Below are 16045 nucleotides of genomic sequence, written 5' to 3'. Positions count from 1 at the left end.
TCTATATATTCTCACATCATTTTGTCTCTGAAATAATAGCAATAATATTACACTTCCTTCAGTATTTTTCTTTTCAGCATAATTTGCAGGCACATACATATTGCAAATACAGTTGCAGAGTGTCCAGAGTTTAAAACACAGCAAAGACCTAATAAAGCATTTATCTTCAAAATTGAATTTACATTTTCGCTTATAAAGAAGAAACAGAATTATTTCATAACTTAGTGAATTGCAGTGAATTACCATATTATATTACAGGTTCCACTTTCTGATTTTTGTCTTCAGCCATGTTGGTCTCACAATGTAGAATTTTTCACTAATTGTCCATATTGAGCTACTTTTTAAAAAATGAAAAATTATGAGCATAGTGCTCATGTAAAGAGGGAAAAAATTTCAAGTTGCTTTTGAAAATTGAATGTCAGTTCTTGTATCACTTAGATGTATTTGAAGATTTTAAATTGAAGATCTTCAAATTATTCAGAAATTTGAAGGATTCCTCAAATGCTATCAACTTCAAAAGCACTAACATAGTTTTCACCTGTTTTGGTTTTGGTTTTCTTTACTATGCCAACATAAATATTTTTATCTTCAGCAAAATAAACCCTTCAGTTAGGAAATTTCATTTTCCCTAACTATTGCCTTGGGCAAGACCATAAGGTAACTAAAATTTATCTTGAACATATTCTTTATAGACAACTTAGGTTATAAATGTTGATGTTTTTTCCAGTTCTGGTAAATAAAAATATCCCTCCAAAATGATTGATCACACATTAAGGTGGGTAAAATGATTGTGCATAACACCTACTTTTCTTCTTTTCTGTTCTTCATAAGCTTTGTTAACCTGACTTCTTTTTATAGGTTACTTCATGTAGAGGGGATATATCATAGTCAGCCTCTCTCTCCTTGTCGCTGTGTTTTGCTTTATACTTAGGTTTCTAGATATCATTTACTTTCATTAGATAAGAAAATGTCACTATGTCCGTATTTTCAATGCCGTAGTTGAAAACTTCTCAAAATGATATTTTTTTTACTAATAGCTTCCATCTTGTTTTTGCATTTTATTTTGCCTAGATTTTTTTCTCTGAAATAAATATGAAATCTAATGGCTTTTCAAGATTTAGATTCAATCAATGGAAAAATCAAATTTTGTGCTCTTTTGGGGAAGAAGCAGACTTTTGTGTTGGGGAAACATTTCTGCTTGGTATCTTTTCAGTTTTCTGCTCTGGTTATTGGAACATGATTCACTAAAACTGATAATGAAAAATGTATCCTTTCATTCCTGTGTCATATGTTCAGATCAGGTTCAATAGTGATGTTGCCCCCTGTTAAATGTGACAGAGAGGCTCAATACAAGTCATACAATTGACTGTGGTAAACAGAAGTAGCAGATGGACATGAATGTCCATTATATCTAGTTTATAGCATTTTTATTCCTACTGCCACTCTTAGGTCAATAAATTTATCATACTTTTCAGTACTCTCAGATTAGTACCTCTTATGAACACCAAAATGTCATCACACGTAGTTTTTCTGTGGTACTGTTCTTACTTATATGTTCTTAGCAACTTTTAGTAAGGTAAGTACATTTCTGCTGGGTAATGAGGCCTTGATAGTGTTTGGTATTACTAGCCACTTGTCAGTGTTAGGTTGTTTGAAACTTGTCAAGGCATGTAAATGGTACCTTGAGACATTTGCAGATAAAATCTGTTAAGATGCTGCATTTAAAAAGAAAAACAATAAAAACCAGACCAACAGATATGTGACTTCTGAATGGTTAGCAAGAGTGTGCTTTCCCCTAGGTCATAGATAGGGTGGTACATTTCTCAATAGTTAAAATTCAGATTCTATGACAGATTCTGTGACCCTCTTGAAATGTTCTATTTTTTCCATTATTGTTTTAAAATAAAGGTTTGTAAACATTTGAATAATAGAATTTGGTTTGTCTTTTGAATAGTGTTTTAAATTTGTGACATGCTGTATTTTTCACTTCAGTTTTTAGAATATTAGTGAGAACAATTGTCAGTTGTTCTCCAATATAGAATACCTGGGGAAAGCTGGATGTTTCTGTACCTGAAAAGGGTATGCCTAAGGCTTGTATATAGAGATAATACAAAATAAATTCTTTAGGACTGCACAATAAGAACATGAACTTTTGAGTTTTCTGTGTAAAGAAGCATCAGTAAAACAACTGCCATAATAAAAATACCTATATTCTCAACTTCATGTTGCTAATTTAGTGAAATGAATAGATTATTTTGATTAGCAGACCTCTGGAATGTGACAGCAAAGAAGTGTTAGGTTTTTTTCTTATATAACTATGAAGGATAGAAATTTCTTTTTTAAATGAAAGTTGGATTACATAATATTGATCAAAAAGAGACACTATCAACACACTTTGCAGGTGGAAGTAAAAAGCAGAAACCTACTCTGTAGTTAAGCAGAATGAATAAAAAGTTAGACGCTTTCAGCTACAGAACATGAAAAGATCATGAAAAGATGAAAATTTAATTTGAAAACAAAGCCTACTGATGGAAAGAGGAGTAAACCAGAACAAGGTATGGAAGAACATCCATTTGGTTTAGGAGATGTAGAAGTAAATGGGGAGATGAAAAGAAAAAGGTGTCAACTAGAGATGGAGAAAAATAGAACCTGAAAAAGGAAGAAACTAAAACTCGCTAATGTGTTTCTTTGACAATCTGCATTTTCCTTTCATCAAAGGGAAGGGTGTACAGGTTGATCAATTGGTTTTGTGAGAAAAAGAGGAGCAAACAGCCACTGAGGAGCGAAAAAAGCTTCAGTTAGATTGCCTTAATGCAGTCTCCATGCATTTCCCTTGGAAAAACACAGAGTCCTATACCCTCCAAGTGGTGGTACTAGCATATGTGGCTCCACATTAATCTGAACTAGGAAGCTGAAAATTAGCCTGGCCAAGCTAGCTAACCAATTGAATTTTCATCCACTTCAGTCCTAGCAACAGCAGGATATGGAGCTTGGGCAGTAAATCCATCCCTTTCAATGGCCATTGGCATTTAGATCAACATAAAGTCAACAAACCACAGTCTTCGCTTGACTGCATGTATTTTTATAAAGCATCCTTGGTTATGGCAATACCCTTTCTAATAACACAAATACAATAAAAGGGTGTGAAATCATTAAACCATTTTGTTGACACAGTAAGTATGCTTCTATGATCTTACTGTAGTACTTATTTTTAAAAAATAGTTGTAAAGCAATTATTAAAAGCACTGATCACTTTTTTACCCTTTATAATAAAGTGGCCCTTTATTGAAAGCATTTTTGTATTTTACTGCAGTAATGTGAAGATGTTGCATATAATCATCTAATGCTCATGCTTGGTGAAGGTACACAGTCTTTGGATATGTTTGCTGAAATCCCTTGCATCAAATAAAAGGGCAGTATTTAATGCAAGTAAAACATATCTTAACTGCATCTTAACGTATCATAAATGCAGACTAACCAATTGTGTTAGTTATTGCTCTAAATCTCCCTTCAACTTGGTTTCCCAGAAGTCTCAATATAAAACTTTGTAGACAAACTCAGGTTTTGCAGATCTCTAGGAAGCCATGTGGTTTTACCAAACCACTGTGGCTCAGTGTACAAAATTCAAGGCAGCCTGACTGAGCTGAGTTGGGCTAGGCAGTTACTGAAATTTTCTCAGTGAAATCTTGTCCACTCAAAAGAAAAAAGATCAATTTGTTGCTCTCCTGGCTATACTGCTTCTCAGAGCTACAGATCTGAAAGTTCAATCTTTCAGGCTGCGTTTCAGACTTAAACTGGAAATGCATCCTAACACGGAGCTTAATTCAAAGTTACACTTAGACTTTGAATAGTCAGTTTGAAGTTACGCACCTACTGCCATATGTCCGTCCTCTCACTGAACTAAGAGACAAAAACCTAAAGAGCAGAACTCTCACAGGTGAATTTTTTTCCATCATTTTCTCCTACATTAGTGCTTATATCAGTCACTGTATAGATATTTGTGGAGATAGCTTGATAGCTGTCTAATTTTGATCTGCAATACTATGCTTCTCTGGACTGATTTGAGAAATTGAAAAGATGAGACTTCTGTGAACATCAGCCCTTTCTGGGAGAAAGAGATTAAGAAAAACAACATACTATGTAATCAGGCTTTCTTGTGGAGAGTCATTACATAGGCAGTTTGAAGAATTGCCACACATCATGAGAGATGCTGATTAGTTTTAATTAGAAAGAATTGGAATAATGTAACTAAAAAATATGTTTACTGACTTAAACCAGCTGCAAAATCTTAATATTTAAGTATTATTTTGACATCTATTAGGGACACCTGATCCTTTTCACATGATGATTTGTTTTGTAGTGTTTGGAATCTTACCAAGGACCTACTTTTCAGAGAATCCTTGAACTATACTTGCAAACTTTATTAACTGGCAGTGCACATGTTCCTGGATTTTTTCTGGGCCTAGGTCCAGTCTATGTGCATAGAAGCAGATGTGTGATGTTGATAGAATCTTGGGAGACATAGGCAAAACTTTTTTTCCTTTTTCTTGGTGGAAATAGATGTGTGTCTTTATAGGATAACATAGTTTTTAAAAAAGCAGCTTTCTTTAATAATTTTCTTCAAGTTGTAGGTGTCTTACTAGTTAACTTTCTAAACTCCTTAACATGTATCGAACTTTGTTCTTTAAGTGGTTTCTTGTGGAATGATTTCCAGTCTACCTTTATGCTGTCTTTTTCTGCCCAGCTGCTTCAGACCTCTGCGCTGTGCATACTTCACGTTCACTCTGTATTAACTTGCACTAATCTTCTGCATTTCTTCAAAGAGCATTATGCCAATGCAACCCCAGTGCACTGTTGTGGTATGTACAGGATATCCCCCCGCAAATAATCTCACCAATTGTATTTACTTGGGCCAATGGACAGTCAAATTTACCATCACATGCAAGGAGTCATAAGCAGAGCAATCCAAAGACAAGGAATGTATCACTCATACTTGTACCACTGCTTCAGGCCTATGAAAGTTGTCTGCAGCTATACGAGGCACGTTCCTGCTTTGAGGAGTTTTGCGTACCTATCTGTGTGTTGCCTGCTACTATTAGCAACAATGTGCCAGGCACAGACTTTAGCATTGGTGCCGACACTGCCTTGAATGCTATTGTGGAGGTAAGACTGCATATCTTTTGAAAGTTAAGACAATAAAATGCATAAGATGAGGATACCTAAAGACATAGTTATTAAATAATTCAGTTACTGTATTTTTCTTATGTTTTATAGCTAAAAAGTTTTCCAAGACTGATTAAAGATTGACCTTATAAAAATTAATTTCGTTGTATGTTTAACTTCTGGGGATTCTGTTTTGTTATCTAAGACTGCTGCATTAGTGCTTAGGGCATTTGCTTTTACTGAGAATAAAATATTTTGCTTGGTTTGATCTTGTTTTTTATCTTATGTAGCTCCTCATCATTACTTAGGTGAAAGAAGAAAGCACATGTTTTATAAATAAATGCCACATTTATTGCATGGGCTGATGACTGAGCTCAATGCAGTAGAGCATTTTAAGTACATGGTTAACACTAAATACATGAATAATCCCATAGACTGTATTAGGCTTAACATATATTAAGTGCCTATAAATGCATGCGTAGTATAAGCAGTTCAGTCTGTCACTGTTGCTAACTAAACAAAATGAGGCCAGAACTTACTGTGAGTGAATTTTCCATTTTAGTCAGAACAGTCACTTTTCTAGTTTTAGTATGCCATAGCTTTTTCCCTTGGGTACAACCGCTATATGAACTCTTCAAGTTCTTTACTGTCCTACTGAGTCTGTTGTAGCCACACTAAAGGGAATTGAGTTGAGGTCTAGTGCAAACAAATGAGTAAACCTCTGAACAGCTCTGGGTTTTATCAAACCCCTCATTATCGATCCACCTAACTAATTATGAAGTAGTTGGCCAAGAAAGTCAAAATAGAGATCCAGGGCTTTGAGAAACGCAGGTTTGTTTTCCTGCTCTGATACAGCATTATTTATTTATATAGAGTGAAAAAGCTCCAGCAGATAATTGAAAGAGCTGTGTCAGAATACACTATGGCCTGGTCTTCAGGAGATGCAATACAGCATCCCTGGGGTGAAGATGACCTGAGATGTAGTGTGAGTAAATTGTAGCAATACGTTCATAGGCAGGAAACAGATACTTTTACCACTCCATGAGCTGCTACCCCCTTACCTACTTCTATAAATGTCAGGTTAAGTCTGCTGATTAGGACTGATAGCACTTCTAATAGGCACCTGTAAAAGTGAAAACATGAAAATACAATGGAGAAAAAAATGATCACGTATATTGCTGCATCCTCTCTTTACTATTAATTTTAATTGCAATTTGTACAACTTTCAGTAATTCAGTAAAAAAGAAAAGTGTATCTATTGAATTTCATTATGGTTAGAATGCTTAGTTTATGTTAAAAATAGAACACTTTGATTTGGTAAAGTTCTGAATATCAGATTTTTCATGAAGCTGGCTCAGTTCATATGAAAGCTCAAATACCAGTGGAATTCTGAAGAGTACCCAAAAACATCACCATGCCTCATGTTTAAAACTTCTGAAACTTGCATCAGGTGTTTGAGCTTTGGCCTTTCCAGCCTATGGAGTAGTATATGAATTAATGATTCATTAAAATACATCTATGTAATTTTTGTATCTGGGTATTTCTGTCTCAGTCATTCTGAGAGAGCAAGAATAGTAGAAAGTTTCTACTGTGTCTCTTGTATAGTCAAGGATAGAAATCCTTCTGAATAAATCTGAAGTGGGCAATCCCCAAAGCAACTAATGATTTACATCCTTGCTTAAAACCTGGAGCTTCTCAAAAGGCAGAAAATTTCATTCTACTACCAGCAGCTGGAAAATGTTTTTTAGAAAGCTTGGAGTTTACAAATGTTTTACGTCTCTCAAAATGAAGGAAATCTTTGCATTCTTCAGTGTCTAAAGCCAAGATTTTTTTTTTTATAACGTAAGCTAAACACGTAGTATCCATCCAGTTCCAGGCAGCTTTTTTAAAACGTCTTGTAAGTGCTTCTGCACCTGCCACTATTAAAAGTAATGGGGATTTTTATAACTTTATTACTGTTTACCATATGCCAGAAGCCAGTATTTTGCAAAAATTCTTATGAAACCATATTTGGAAGGGGAAAATAAAGTGCTTGAGGACATTGTAAAATCCAAGGCAGGTAAAAGAAAGCGTCATTTGGAAAAAATGATTGAAGTTCAAGATAAGCTTTTGTGATGTAGTTTGTTATGGATGTGCTTTCTGCTTAGGATAACAGAATGTCAATCCATATTCTGAAGAAATTTGAATTCTGCACTTGTGTGTGTACATGTGTGTGTATGTATACACATAACATGCACATATGCGAATATATACATGAAATACGTATAAATGAAACTACGTTTATCTTTTGGTAGCTGGACCTAAATAAATGCATACACTGGTTTTAGTCCTTCAATGCATTAAACATTATGTTAGAAGTTCTAGTTTTTTATTGTTTTGCGTTTTCTGACGTATCAATTCATTATTTGTTCTGTGGTCTCTTAGGTGTATTTTTAAAGACCCTATTGGTCACAGTCTTAATTTCAGCATGAAGTATTATTTTCAGTTAGCTGAATTAAGGTTCTAGTTGGAAATATCCATGAAACAGAAATACCTCAAATATTACAGCATCTGCAGTTACTCATTCAGAAAAAAATCAGTAAGGCATGGGGATTTTTTAACGTTATCATAATTCAGGTTTCAAGATGACAAACTTCCCAGGTACTTTTATTTCTCTTTTTTACTAAACAACTGGTGTAGGAACAGTACATCAGCTTCATAAAGTTCTTGTCACCAAGTGTGGTATAACTGATCTATTTATTTTTAAGACAAAGAAGGAAATAGTATCTTTTTATTTCTTATTTGCTTTCTGAAAGGAAAATACATTATCTGATTACTTTAAAATAACTGAATGGTAAAAAAATTCATTCTAGGAAGTGAATTTATCGAATAGCTTTCTGAGTATTATTAAAATCTGTAGATACATAGTAACCTAGTTCCTAGTTTTCTACCTTTTCCTAAATTTCCTAGGTCCTACCACATTGGAGATTTTCTCTGTTGTTCCCCAAGTCTCTTAGGCAGCTCTAATAAATATTGGTGTTAATTGGTGGCATGTAAGCAACAGATCTCTTTGTAGAGGACATTTGTGATGGTGGTCAGTGTAAAATGCAAGTGAAGATTGCAGTCTTTTTATATTAAGTATGTATCTATTCATAGAAAACCCAAAACATTAACAAAAATGCTCCAGTAGTGCTTGAAAGAATTATATCTATGTGGATATGATTATTGTAAAGTAAACAATAGGGCGGTACGTGCTCAGGACTTTAAGAAATTGTAACTGTTAAGTGTGGTTGGCAGTTCAGTGAATTTTAAAATCAGTATTAAGAAGAAATAAACTCTTCAGTAATGAACAGAGTTAAAGCAGAGAAACTTACTCATACCAGATCTGATTAAAAAGCTCCATTATATCTATTTGTATCTGTTAGAAAACTATCACAACTTGTAATTTCATGCACAAACCAAAATTAATTCTTGTTTTAGTATTTGCAGGAAGCAAATAAATAAGAGTTGATAGTAGCAAAACATTTTATTTTGACTGTGGTGTTCAATGTATGATTTATAAGAATTATTTTATTTGATTATTATAGTCGAATGGGTCGAATTTTGGAATTTTTAAAGATGTATTTTTTATAAAAATCTTTAAATCCTTTTACCAACACAAAGTTGCATGACATATAAAAACATAAAAATTCAGACTTTTTTTATTGAAACTTGCAATATCTTGTCTTTGACTAGACATGTGATCGCATCAAACAGTCAGCCAGTGGTACCAAGCGTCGTGTATTCATCATTGAGACCATGGGAGGTTATTGTGGTTATCTGGCTAATATGGGGGCCCTTGCGGCGGGAGCTGATGCTGCGTATATCTTTGAAGAACAGTTTGATATTCGAGAGCTCCAGGTATACATCATTAGAAATGTTTTCCTCATTTTTAGGTAGATCCTAAAATTGTTGTACATATATATAGCATAATGTGTGTATTTGAAGTAGATGTCTCATGTAACAAAATCAAAAAACCCAGTTTAGATTGTATCTAAAAGCTGCACTTGTCAGTAGCCCTTTGATATAGTTCAAGTTCTTATGCCATATTATATAAAGGAACATATACCCAGTTATTCTTGGCATCAAGTTCAGTTAAATGACAAATTTATTGTATTGGCCATTAAATATTGCTAGATGAATTGTTTCATTTTTATTCTTCTGACTGAAATTCAAATTACATGTAAATGAACAGACCTGGGCAGTTTTAAAAGAAAAACAAAAATAGGAAAAAAAAAAAGGGAATACTTTTTCTATTATGATACTGCCTCAGCTCATTGTTTTAGAAGGCTATTCAGGTCAGGAACTGAACAGTATGTAAGGTGTATTAGATACTGACTTTGATACCAGAGCTATTCAGAGCATGTTTGGAGGTGTTACTAAAATAAAGATCTCAGGATTTAAGGATTACAGATTAGAGTGTAAGCTGATATGGAACTTCTCTACTATGAGGATTTTACACTTCTGCAGTAGCTGGTGCTGGCTGTGGTCATGGACAAATACAAAGCTAAAAAGATAGAAATTTTTCCTGAAAGGAAAACAGATGTGAAACGAATCATAATTCCTCCCCACTCATTTCTCAGTGGCTTGTACTCTTCATGTCATATATGGGAGTACCAGCACAGCAGTACATCACTGTATCCATAACAGGACTCTTGCAAGGACTGGGAGTAAGGGCAAGCTGTGCTCTTTTGTGGTAATTTCTATATTTTTATGTATATCGGTGTTATCCAGCTTGGTGCTCTACCAGTATAGCATACAAAAAACAACTTCATGTTGCTGTTAAAATCAGTTATTTGTGGTGTAGAGGAAGAAGTTAGTTTTAACTGAAGGGGAATAGCCGTACACAGTGTATTATCCTGGATCTCCAAAAACCTGTTGATTATTTGAATTTGCATGCAATACTTTATGTGGAATACTTTACAGAAGTTCTCAGGATATGCAGGCTCATTAAAGTTGTATTAGAGTTCCATACATCTTGTTAAAAATACTTCTGTTGTTTCTAGGCTAATGTGGAACACTTGACTGAAAAAATGAAAACCAGTATCCAGCGTGGTCTAGTGCTGAGGTAAGCAACAGTAGTTTTAATAGAAGGTATCAGTGATGCTGAGCACTTCCAGCCACATAGGTTGTTTGGCCACTTGCAAAAACACTCTTAAGTCTGTGTTCCTTGATTATTCCTTTAGCATGAGATTTTTAGTAAAGCTGTTGCTCCAGAAGGCAATTCTGGGAGCTGTCTGGAAGCTCAAGTTCTGAACTTCCTTCTTCCTATGTAAATATATTTGCTCTATAATTTAATATTTTATCCTATCTTCAGCCTATTTTCTTATTGGCTTTGTCTTTTATTGTAGATTCTTTCTTACTAAAGATAGTTTGAAAACTAGCATACATGTGTACACATATAGTATGGCCTTTACTAGGAAAGCCCTGCTTAGATTTTAGGAGATAACACAAAATAAAATACGTTTCAAAAATCAAAACATTTTAAATATGTTGATCAGCATGTTTTAAAATTATACCTTATTAGGCAGACTGAATCAGGCTGTAGCTTCTCTTTCTTGAGCATTTATTTTCAGTCTGTCAAATAGCAAAGGGCTGAAAAGGAATACTACAATAAGATGTATGAGGATACCATTATATTTGTTCAGGTTCTACTAATTGTATGACTAGGGTGAAAAAATATCCTACGATTACAATATTGGTAAGGAAGAGCCTCAGGTACTATTCATTATCTGTGCTTTTATAAAGGGCAAAATGATGACATTGAGTGTTGATGACTTCTTGTTTTAATGCAGTTTTTCCTCTGCATAATAAACTTGTCAGACCTAAAATTATATTTTTTACTAACTTATTCAACAATGGATTTCAAGTGACCTCCCAGTGATGTCAGTGTAGTAAAAGTAATGCAGACTTCAAAATCATGACCATGTTACATGGAAGTGAACATTTGTGATTAGTTGAAAATATCCAAGCCAGGATTACTGGTATCAAGAAAATGGGAAAACATTTGTCATTCAGTAGCTGTAAAGACATCCACTACTTAATAGTAAATTTCCTAACTGTATCTGGCCTTCTTTGTTACAGAAATGAGAATTGCAATGAGAACTACACAACTGACTTCATTTATCAGCTGTATTCTGAAGAAGGAAAAGGAGTGTTTGACTGTCGAAAAAATGTATTGGGCCACATGCAGCAGGTAAAAATGACCTTAAAATTACAGACAAGCTTAACTTCGTATGAACAAAGAGCATACATTTTCAAGCATTTCAAGCATTTCAAGCAAGTCGGATTTGGGATTTAAAAAAAAAAAAAGTGTGGATTTTTGTTTGTAGGTAACTCTAAAGTTTTTCTAGTATTATATTTTATTGCAATTCCTTCCTAAAAATCTAGGGAAAAAATGCATTAGGTTCTTAATGATTTTCATTTTTATTCCTCCCCTGTCTATATTAATGAACAATTATACTTTTTAAAATAAATAACACAGCTATCTTATTATTATTGTAAGACGTCCTTAGAACACACTTATTTGCCCGTCTGTAATGAATCTGGTTTCTAAACCCTGGAAGATACGAGATTTCATTAAGAAAGTATGTGCAGATGGATTGTTCTTGTAGAAAAGACAGTAGTGAGCTACTCCTTGTGGTCTTTGTACCTTGCATCTCTTTATCTCACTATACTGCTTGTTAGTGGACAAACAGTAAGTTTCTAATTTGGCTACACTAATCACCAAGGCTGAGGTAGAGTAAAAAATACATGTAGATCTAAATTTCTTGAGTACTAGTAGTGAAATGACTCCCTCTCCTTTTAAGTCATTTCAAGTTGTATGTATATTCCCCTTACTCATATAGATTATTCAATGCCAAGGTTGGCACTTCCTCCGTAAAATTTAGCGAAGTTTATTTTGAAGGTCAAGAGCAGCATTAGTCAAACAATCTGTTTGGATCTATTTGGAACTACTTCACATATTATCTCAGTCCCATCTGCTGCATTGAAGATGGACCGAAAAGTCAGACTTTATATAGTATAGACAGAGGGTTTAAAAAAACCCAAAATGACACTTATGTTCCCAGAACTTTATAAAAGCTGCTGTAATATGTGGAATGAAAGCAGCGCCCCCCCCCCCCCCCCCCCCCCCCAAAAAAAAAAAAAAAAAAAATCAAACCCAAACACCAAACCAAAAAGCAATTCCTAGCCTAGGAAGTCCTCTAATGCAGTTTTTTTCATCCTAGTATCACATCCACAGCATTGTGGCCTTCCATGTTGTAGCTGCAATGGAGAGCTGTGCTTCCCGGATTAGAGTCAGCACTGAGGTTTCTTAGGCTCCTTCTGACACCCCTCTGTCAACAGTTTCTTGGTTTATATTATGTTGAAACCAGGTTGCCCTGTGGCAGTGTGATAGCTGGGCAGTGCTTAATGATCAGCACTAAAGGGAAGTGGAAGAAGGGAAAGCAGTGCTCTCCATTTATCAAAAGTATTATTGATTCAATAAGAATTCTACAGGTGCTTAACACAAATTTTAAGTGTTTTAGCTTGATTTGTGTGGTGGGGTTTTTGGTTTGTTTATTTGTTTTTCTGAGTGGGGGAAATGGAAATAAGAGGTAGAGCAGGCCATTAACAGAGATGACTGATGAAATAAAAAGATACAAATACTAGTTGGATAACTAAATTAACCCACACTTAAATTTTCACACAGGGTGGTGCACCTTCACCATTTGATAGAAACTTCGGGACAAAAATTTCTGCAAAAGCTATGCAGTGGATCTCCAAAAAACTGAAAGAAACCTACCGAAAAGGTGCAGAAATATTTGGTGCTCCCTCTTGTTACTGTCTTTGATTAGCTATCGATATATGACTACTCTACTATGCAAACATATGAATGTATATTAGTTTGTTAGTCAACATCCTTCTTTCCCTCATTTATGTTTTTATTATTCGGTAGTGCCTTGCTGTGCTTCCTGCTGTAAGAAGATATCCCCTCAAATGAGGTCAATAAATCAGATAGCTGTTTTCATATCTTTCTTTAAAAAAATGCTAGTGTGATTGCAGTTTTTCATGCATGAAGGAAATGATGGTTATATAGTTACATCTGTTCTTCCTTTTTGTTTCATGGTGGCTACATGGGAGACAGAAGAAGGTAATATGTCTTCTTTGGGAATTTTTGTAAAGCATTATTTACTAAAATCTAATTTAAAACTGGATGTTAAAATTCAGTCTTATTGTTGCTTAATTACACTGTATCTTAAATGCTAATCACCAAAGCTAAACTAAAAAAGTGAAGATCTCTTAACCCTATTAAAGTACTAATTGATGTTTTATTATTGCACTGAATATTCAGTAACTGGAATTAAGCTACTGTAAGCTTCCTATTCAGTTTAATTACAGAAAAAGGGTATTTGCCTTTACAAGTGTGAGTAAGAAAGATCCTGAATTATTTAATTCTTTTTAGGAAAAATATTTGCCAACACCGATGACTCAGTTTGTTTGCTGGGAATGCGTAGACGCAACCTTGTTTTTCAACCTGTGGCTGAGCTTAAGACTGAAACAGACTTTGTGTACGTATACGCTGCTTACATTTTAAACATCTCAACACAGGCTTCCTTTCACCACATCAAACGAACAACTTCTCCACAGTGCTGACACACAGCGTTTGCCAACCATTTTACTTCACTTTTCTTTGGCCTACATTCAGCCAGTGATTCACTTTGATTGTTCATTTGTCTTTTCTAACAACACCCTTCATGCTTTCTCTTCACCCTCCTTGTACTTGGAAATCTCTCATTATGAATTCTGGGACTCCACTGTTCTTTTAAATAACTTTCTCATAATTGTCTTTGCTCTAATGCTTAGAGAATTACTTTACTTCTGGTACTGAGTAGTGGGACAGCACTTTTATGCTAAATTTGGTATTATGCTTACCTATAAAGCACATCTTCCACTAAAATCTATTCATTCCTTTGGTATTCTATCCTTATTTCTCCCCATTTTGGGTCAATGTTTACATCCCACCATAAATATCAGCATCTGACCCTATTTATAAGGAAGGTCATTTACTGTTAGTATTGTCACATGTGTTTGTCTCTGCCACTGAGTAAACCACCTTATTTTTTTTTTCCCACCACACCTGGTACAGACACAGGATTCCCAAGGAGCAATGGTGGCTGAAGCTGCGACCTCTAATGAAAATCCTGGCCAAGTACAAGACTAGTTACGATGTTTCAGATTCAGGCCAGCTGGAGCACGTTGCTATGCACAGCCCCAAGGAAGCAGAAACTGGAGCCATCTAAAGACATCACTTTTAGGTTACAGTAATAGATGCACATTGTGAGTAACAATGCTTTAGAATCGTTACAGCTTTGTTTTGTAACATTTAAATTATTGTACCAGCACTTTATGTGAAACAAGACATTCAGATGTCACAGGTTTTGTCCTGTATTTGTTACATTTGAAACAAACCCTAGCATCTAATAGATAAGCACCATTTACTGATACAACCCTTTAACAGTTAAGTGCAACACTGTTCTATGCACTCTGTAAGTTACTCATTACTGCACTTTGTTTCAGAGTACTTACACCCAAAAAATAAGTGTAGATGGCTAGCTTTGTGTTAAGTTACAGGATGTGCTTAATGTATCTGAAGTGAAATAAAATACTGTTGCAAACATCATGAGTTGTCAGAAATTGTATTCACCTGCTTTTAAACAGTTGGGGAAGTCACAAACATCATGAGTTGTCAGAAATTGTAACAGTTGGGGAAGTCACAACAGGGCAAGGCCAAACTGGTTGTTGTTGCTTCTTCAGGATTAGGCTAGAAGTCAGGAAACTTTCTCCTTGTACAGGGATGATAAAACTATTTTTGGACAGGGGGAGCTTTAAGAACTTGAGATTCAGAAGGGTGTAATCTGGTCCTTGCTTCATGTTTCTTCTCAGTTTCTTCAAGACTTAAAAAAAAAAAACATAATGATGAAAAAGGATAAAACTGATTTTTTAAATTAGGCTGACAAACACAGTCAAAAATGTTTCCTCGTGCCAGCTTATCTAACTAAACCTTGACAAACAGTTAAAAACTAGACTGTGTCATATCAAAATATGACTGAATGGTGCCCAAATTGGCAAGGTAAGTTGAACTTAAAATACCCTGTACCCTGATTCATTAGTGATTTGCCCACTGCCCTGCAATTCATTACAAACTTGGCTTGATGGGAGGTGGAACGTACTGACACAAAGCTCCTCTACCTGTCGGTGGCTTACGCAAAGGAAGCTGGAATTACCACACCAAAGGATGAAATCTGTCAGTATGAGAGAGACAGTTCTTTATATATCCAACAGCAGACATGATTTCAAACAAACACAATTTAATACTCTAGAGTTTTACATATACAAAAATATTTAATTTATATAGTATTCATATGTGATTGGAGAGTGAGTCTTCAGTAAAATATTACGGTCTGTCTGCCATACAGAACATGTAAGTCTTGCTCCAAATACTGCATGGTTAAAATGTTTCACATAGTTATTTCAAGAAGGACAGCTTTTAACTGGTTTGTTGGGCATTGTTAAAAGCAGCAATGAACACTTAAGTTGGACCATAGCACTGTTAAAAGTTACTTAAAAAGCCTAATTATGTAGTCACACAGATTTGGCTTGTTTTATTTGTTTGGATGTTCAGCAGCAATTCATCGTTTGACCCATGAGGGATCTTTGGTGATATCTGCGTTTTCTGGGCCAAGTACAGCTTGACCACGAGTGCTCTTCCCAACCGCAAGATACCTGCAAGAAAACAGAAGCAAATGAGAAGCTGCTGCATTCAGTTATCCATAACTGAAGTTAAAAACATTCCCATCTCAGGAAAAAGTACTGTTTGATA

The 16045-nt window shown here is 34.9% G+C and overlaps 2 protein-coding genes across 8 annotated transcripts in view; one reads left to right on the top strand and one right to left on the bottom strand.

Moving 5' to 3' along the window:
* Positions 1-14845, top strand: part of PFKP (phosphofructokinase, platelet) — a 49457-nt gene extending 34612 nt beyond the window's left edge. For 2 of the 5 annotated variants that reach the window (XM_074868033.1, XM_074868057.1), the window contains 7 exons: positions 5011-5163; positions 8878-9042; positions 10188-10249; positions 11266-11377; positions 12875-12974; positions 13628-13733; positions 14312-14845. In XM_074868033.1, the coding sequence (XP_074724134.1) occupies positions 5011-5163; positions 8878-9042; positions 10188-10249; positions 11266-11377; positions 12875-12974; positions 13628-13733; positions 14312-14465 (852 nt within the window). In that variant the 3' untranslated portion in view covers positions 14466-14845. Of the gene's footprint in view, positions 1-5010; positions 5164-8877; positions 9043-10187; positions 10250-11265; positions 11378-12874; positions 13316-13627; positions 13734-14311 lie in introns of those variants that run through there. The other 3 variants (XM_074868023.1, XM_074868043.1, XR_012628882.1) reach the window with 2 other exon arrangements.
* A 671-nt stretch (positions 14846-15516) lies between these two features.
* PITRM1 (pitrilysin metallopeptidase 1) overlaps positions 15517-16045 on the bottom strand; it is a 30358-nt gene continuing 29829 nt past the window's right edge. For all 3 annotated transcript variants that reach the window (XR_012628880.1, XM_074867998.1, XM_074868006.1), the window contains one exon: positions 15517-15948. Coding sequence is in view for 2 of the 3 variants with exons in the window: in XM_074867998.1 (XP_074724099.1) it covers positions 15855-15948 (94 nt within the window). In the remaining variant the exon portion in view is untranslated. The remainder of the gene's footprint in view (positions 15949-16045) is intronic.

The sequence above is a fragment of the Strix uralensis genome, chromosome 1 (assembly GCF_047716275.1).
Source record: "Strix uralensis isolate ZFMK-TIS-50842 chromosome 1, bStrUra1, whole genome shotgun sequence".
NCBI classification, from domain to species: Eukaryota; Metazoa; Chordata; class Aves; order Strigiformes; family Strigidae; genus Strix; species Strix uralensis.
The sequence above is the reverse complement of the archived record's forward strand: the minus strand, read 5'-3'. Positions and strand labels throughout refer to the sequence as shown.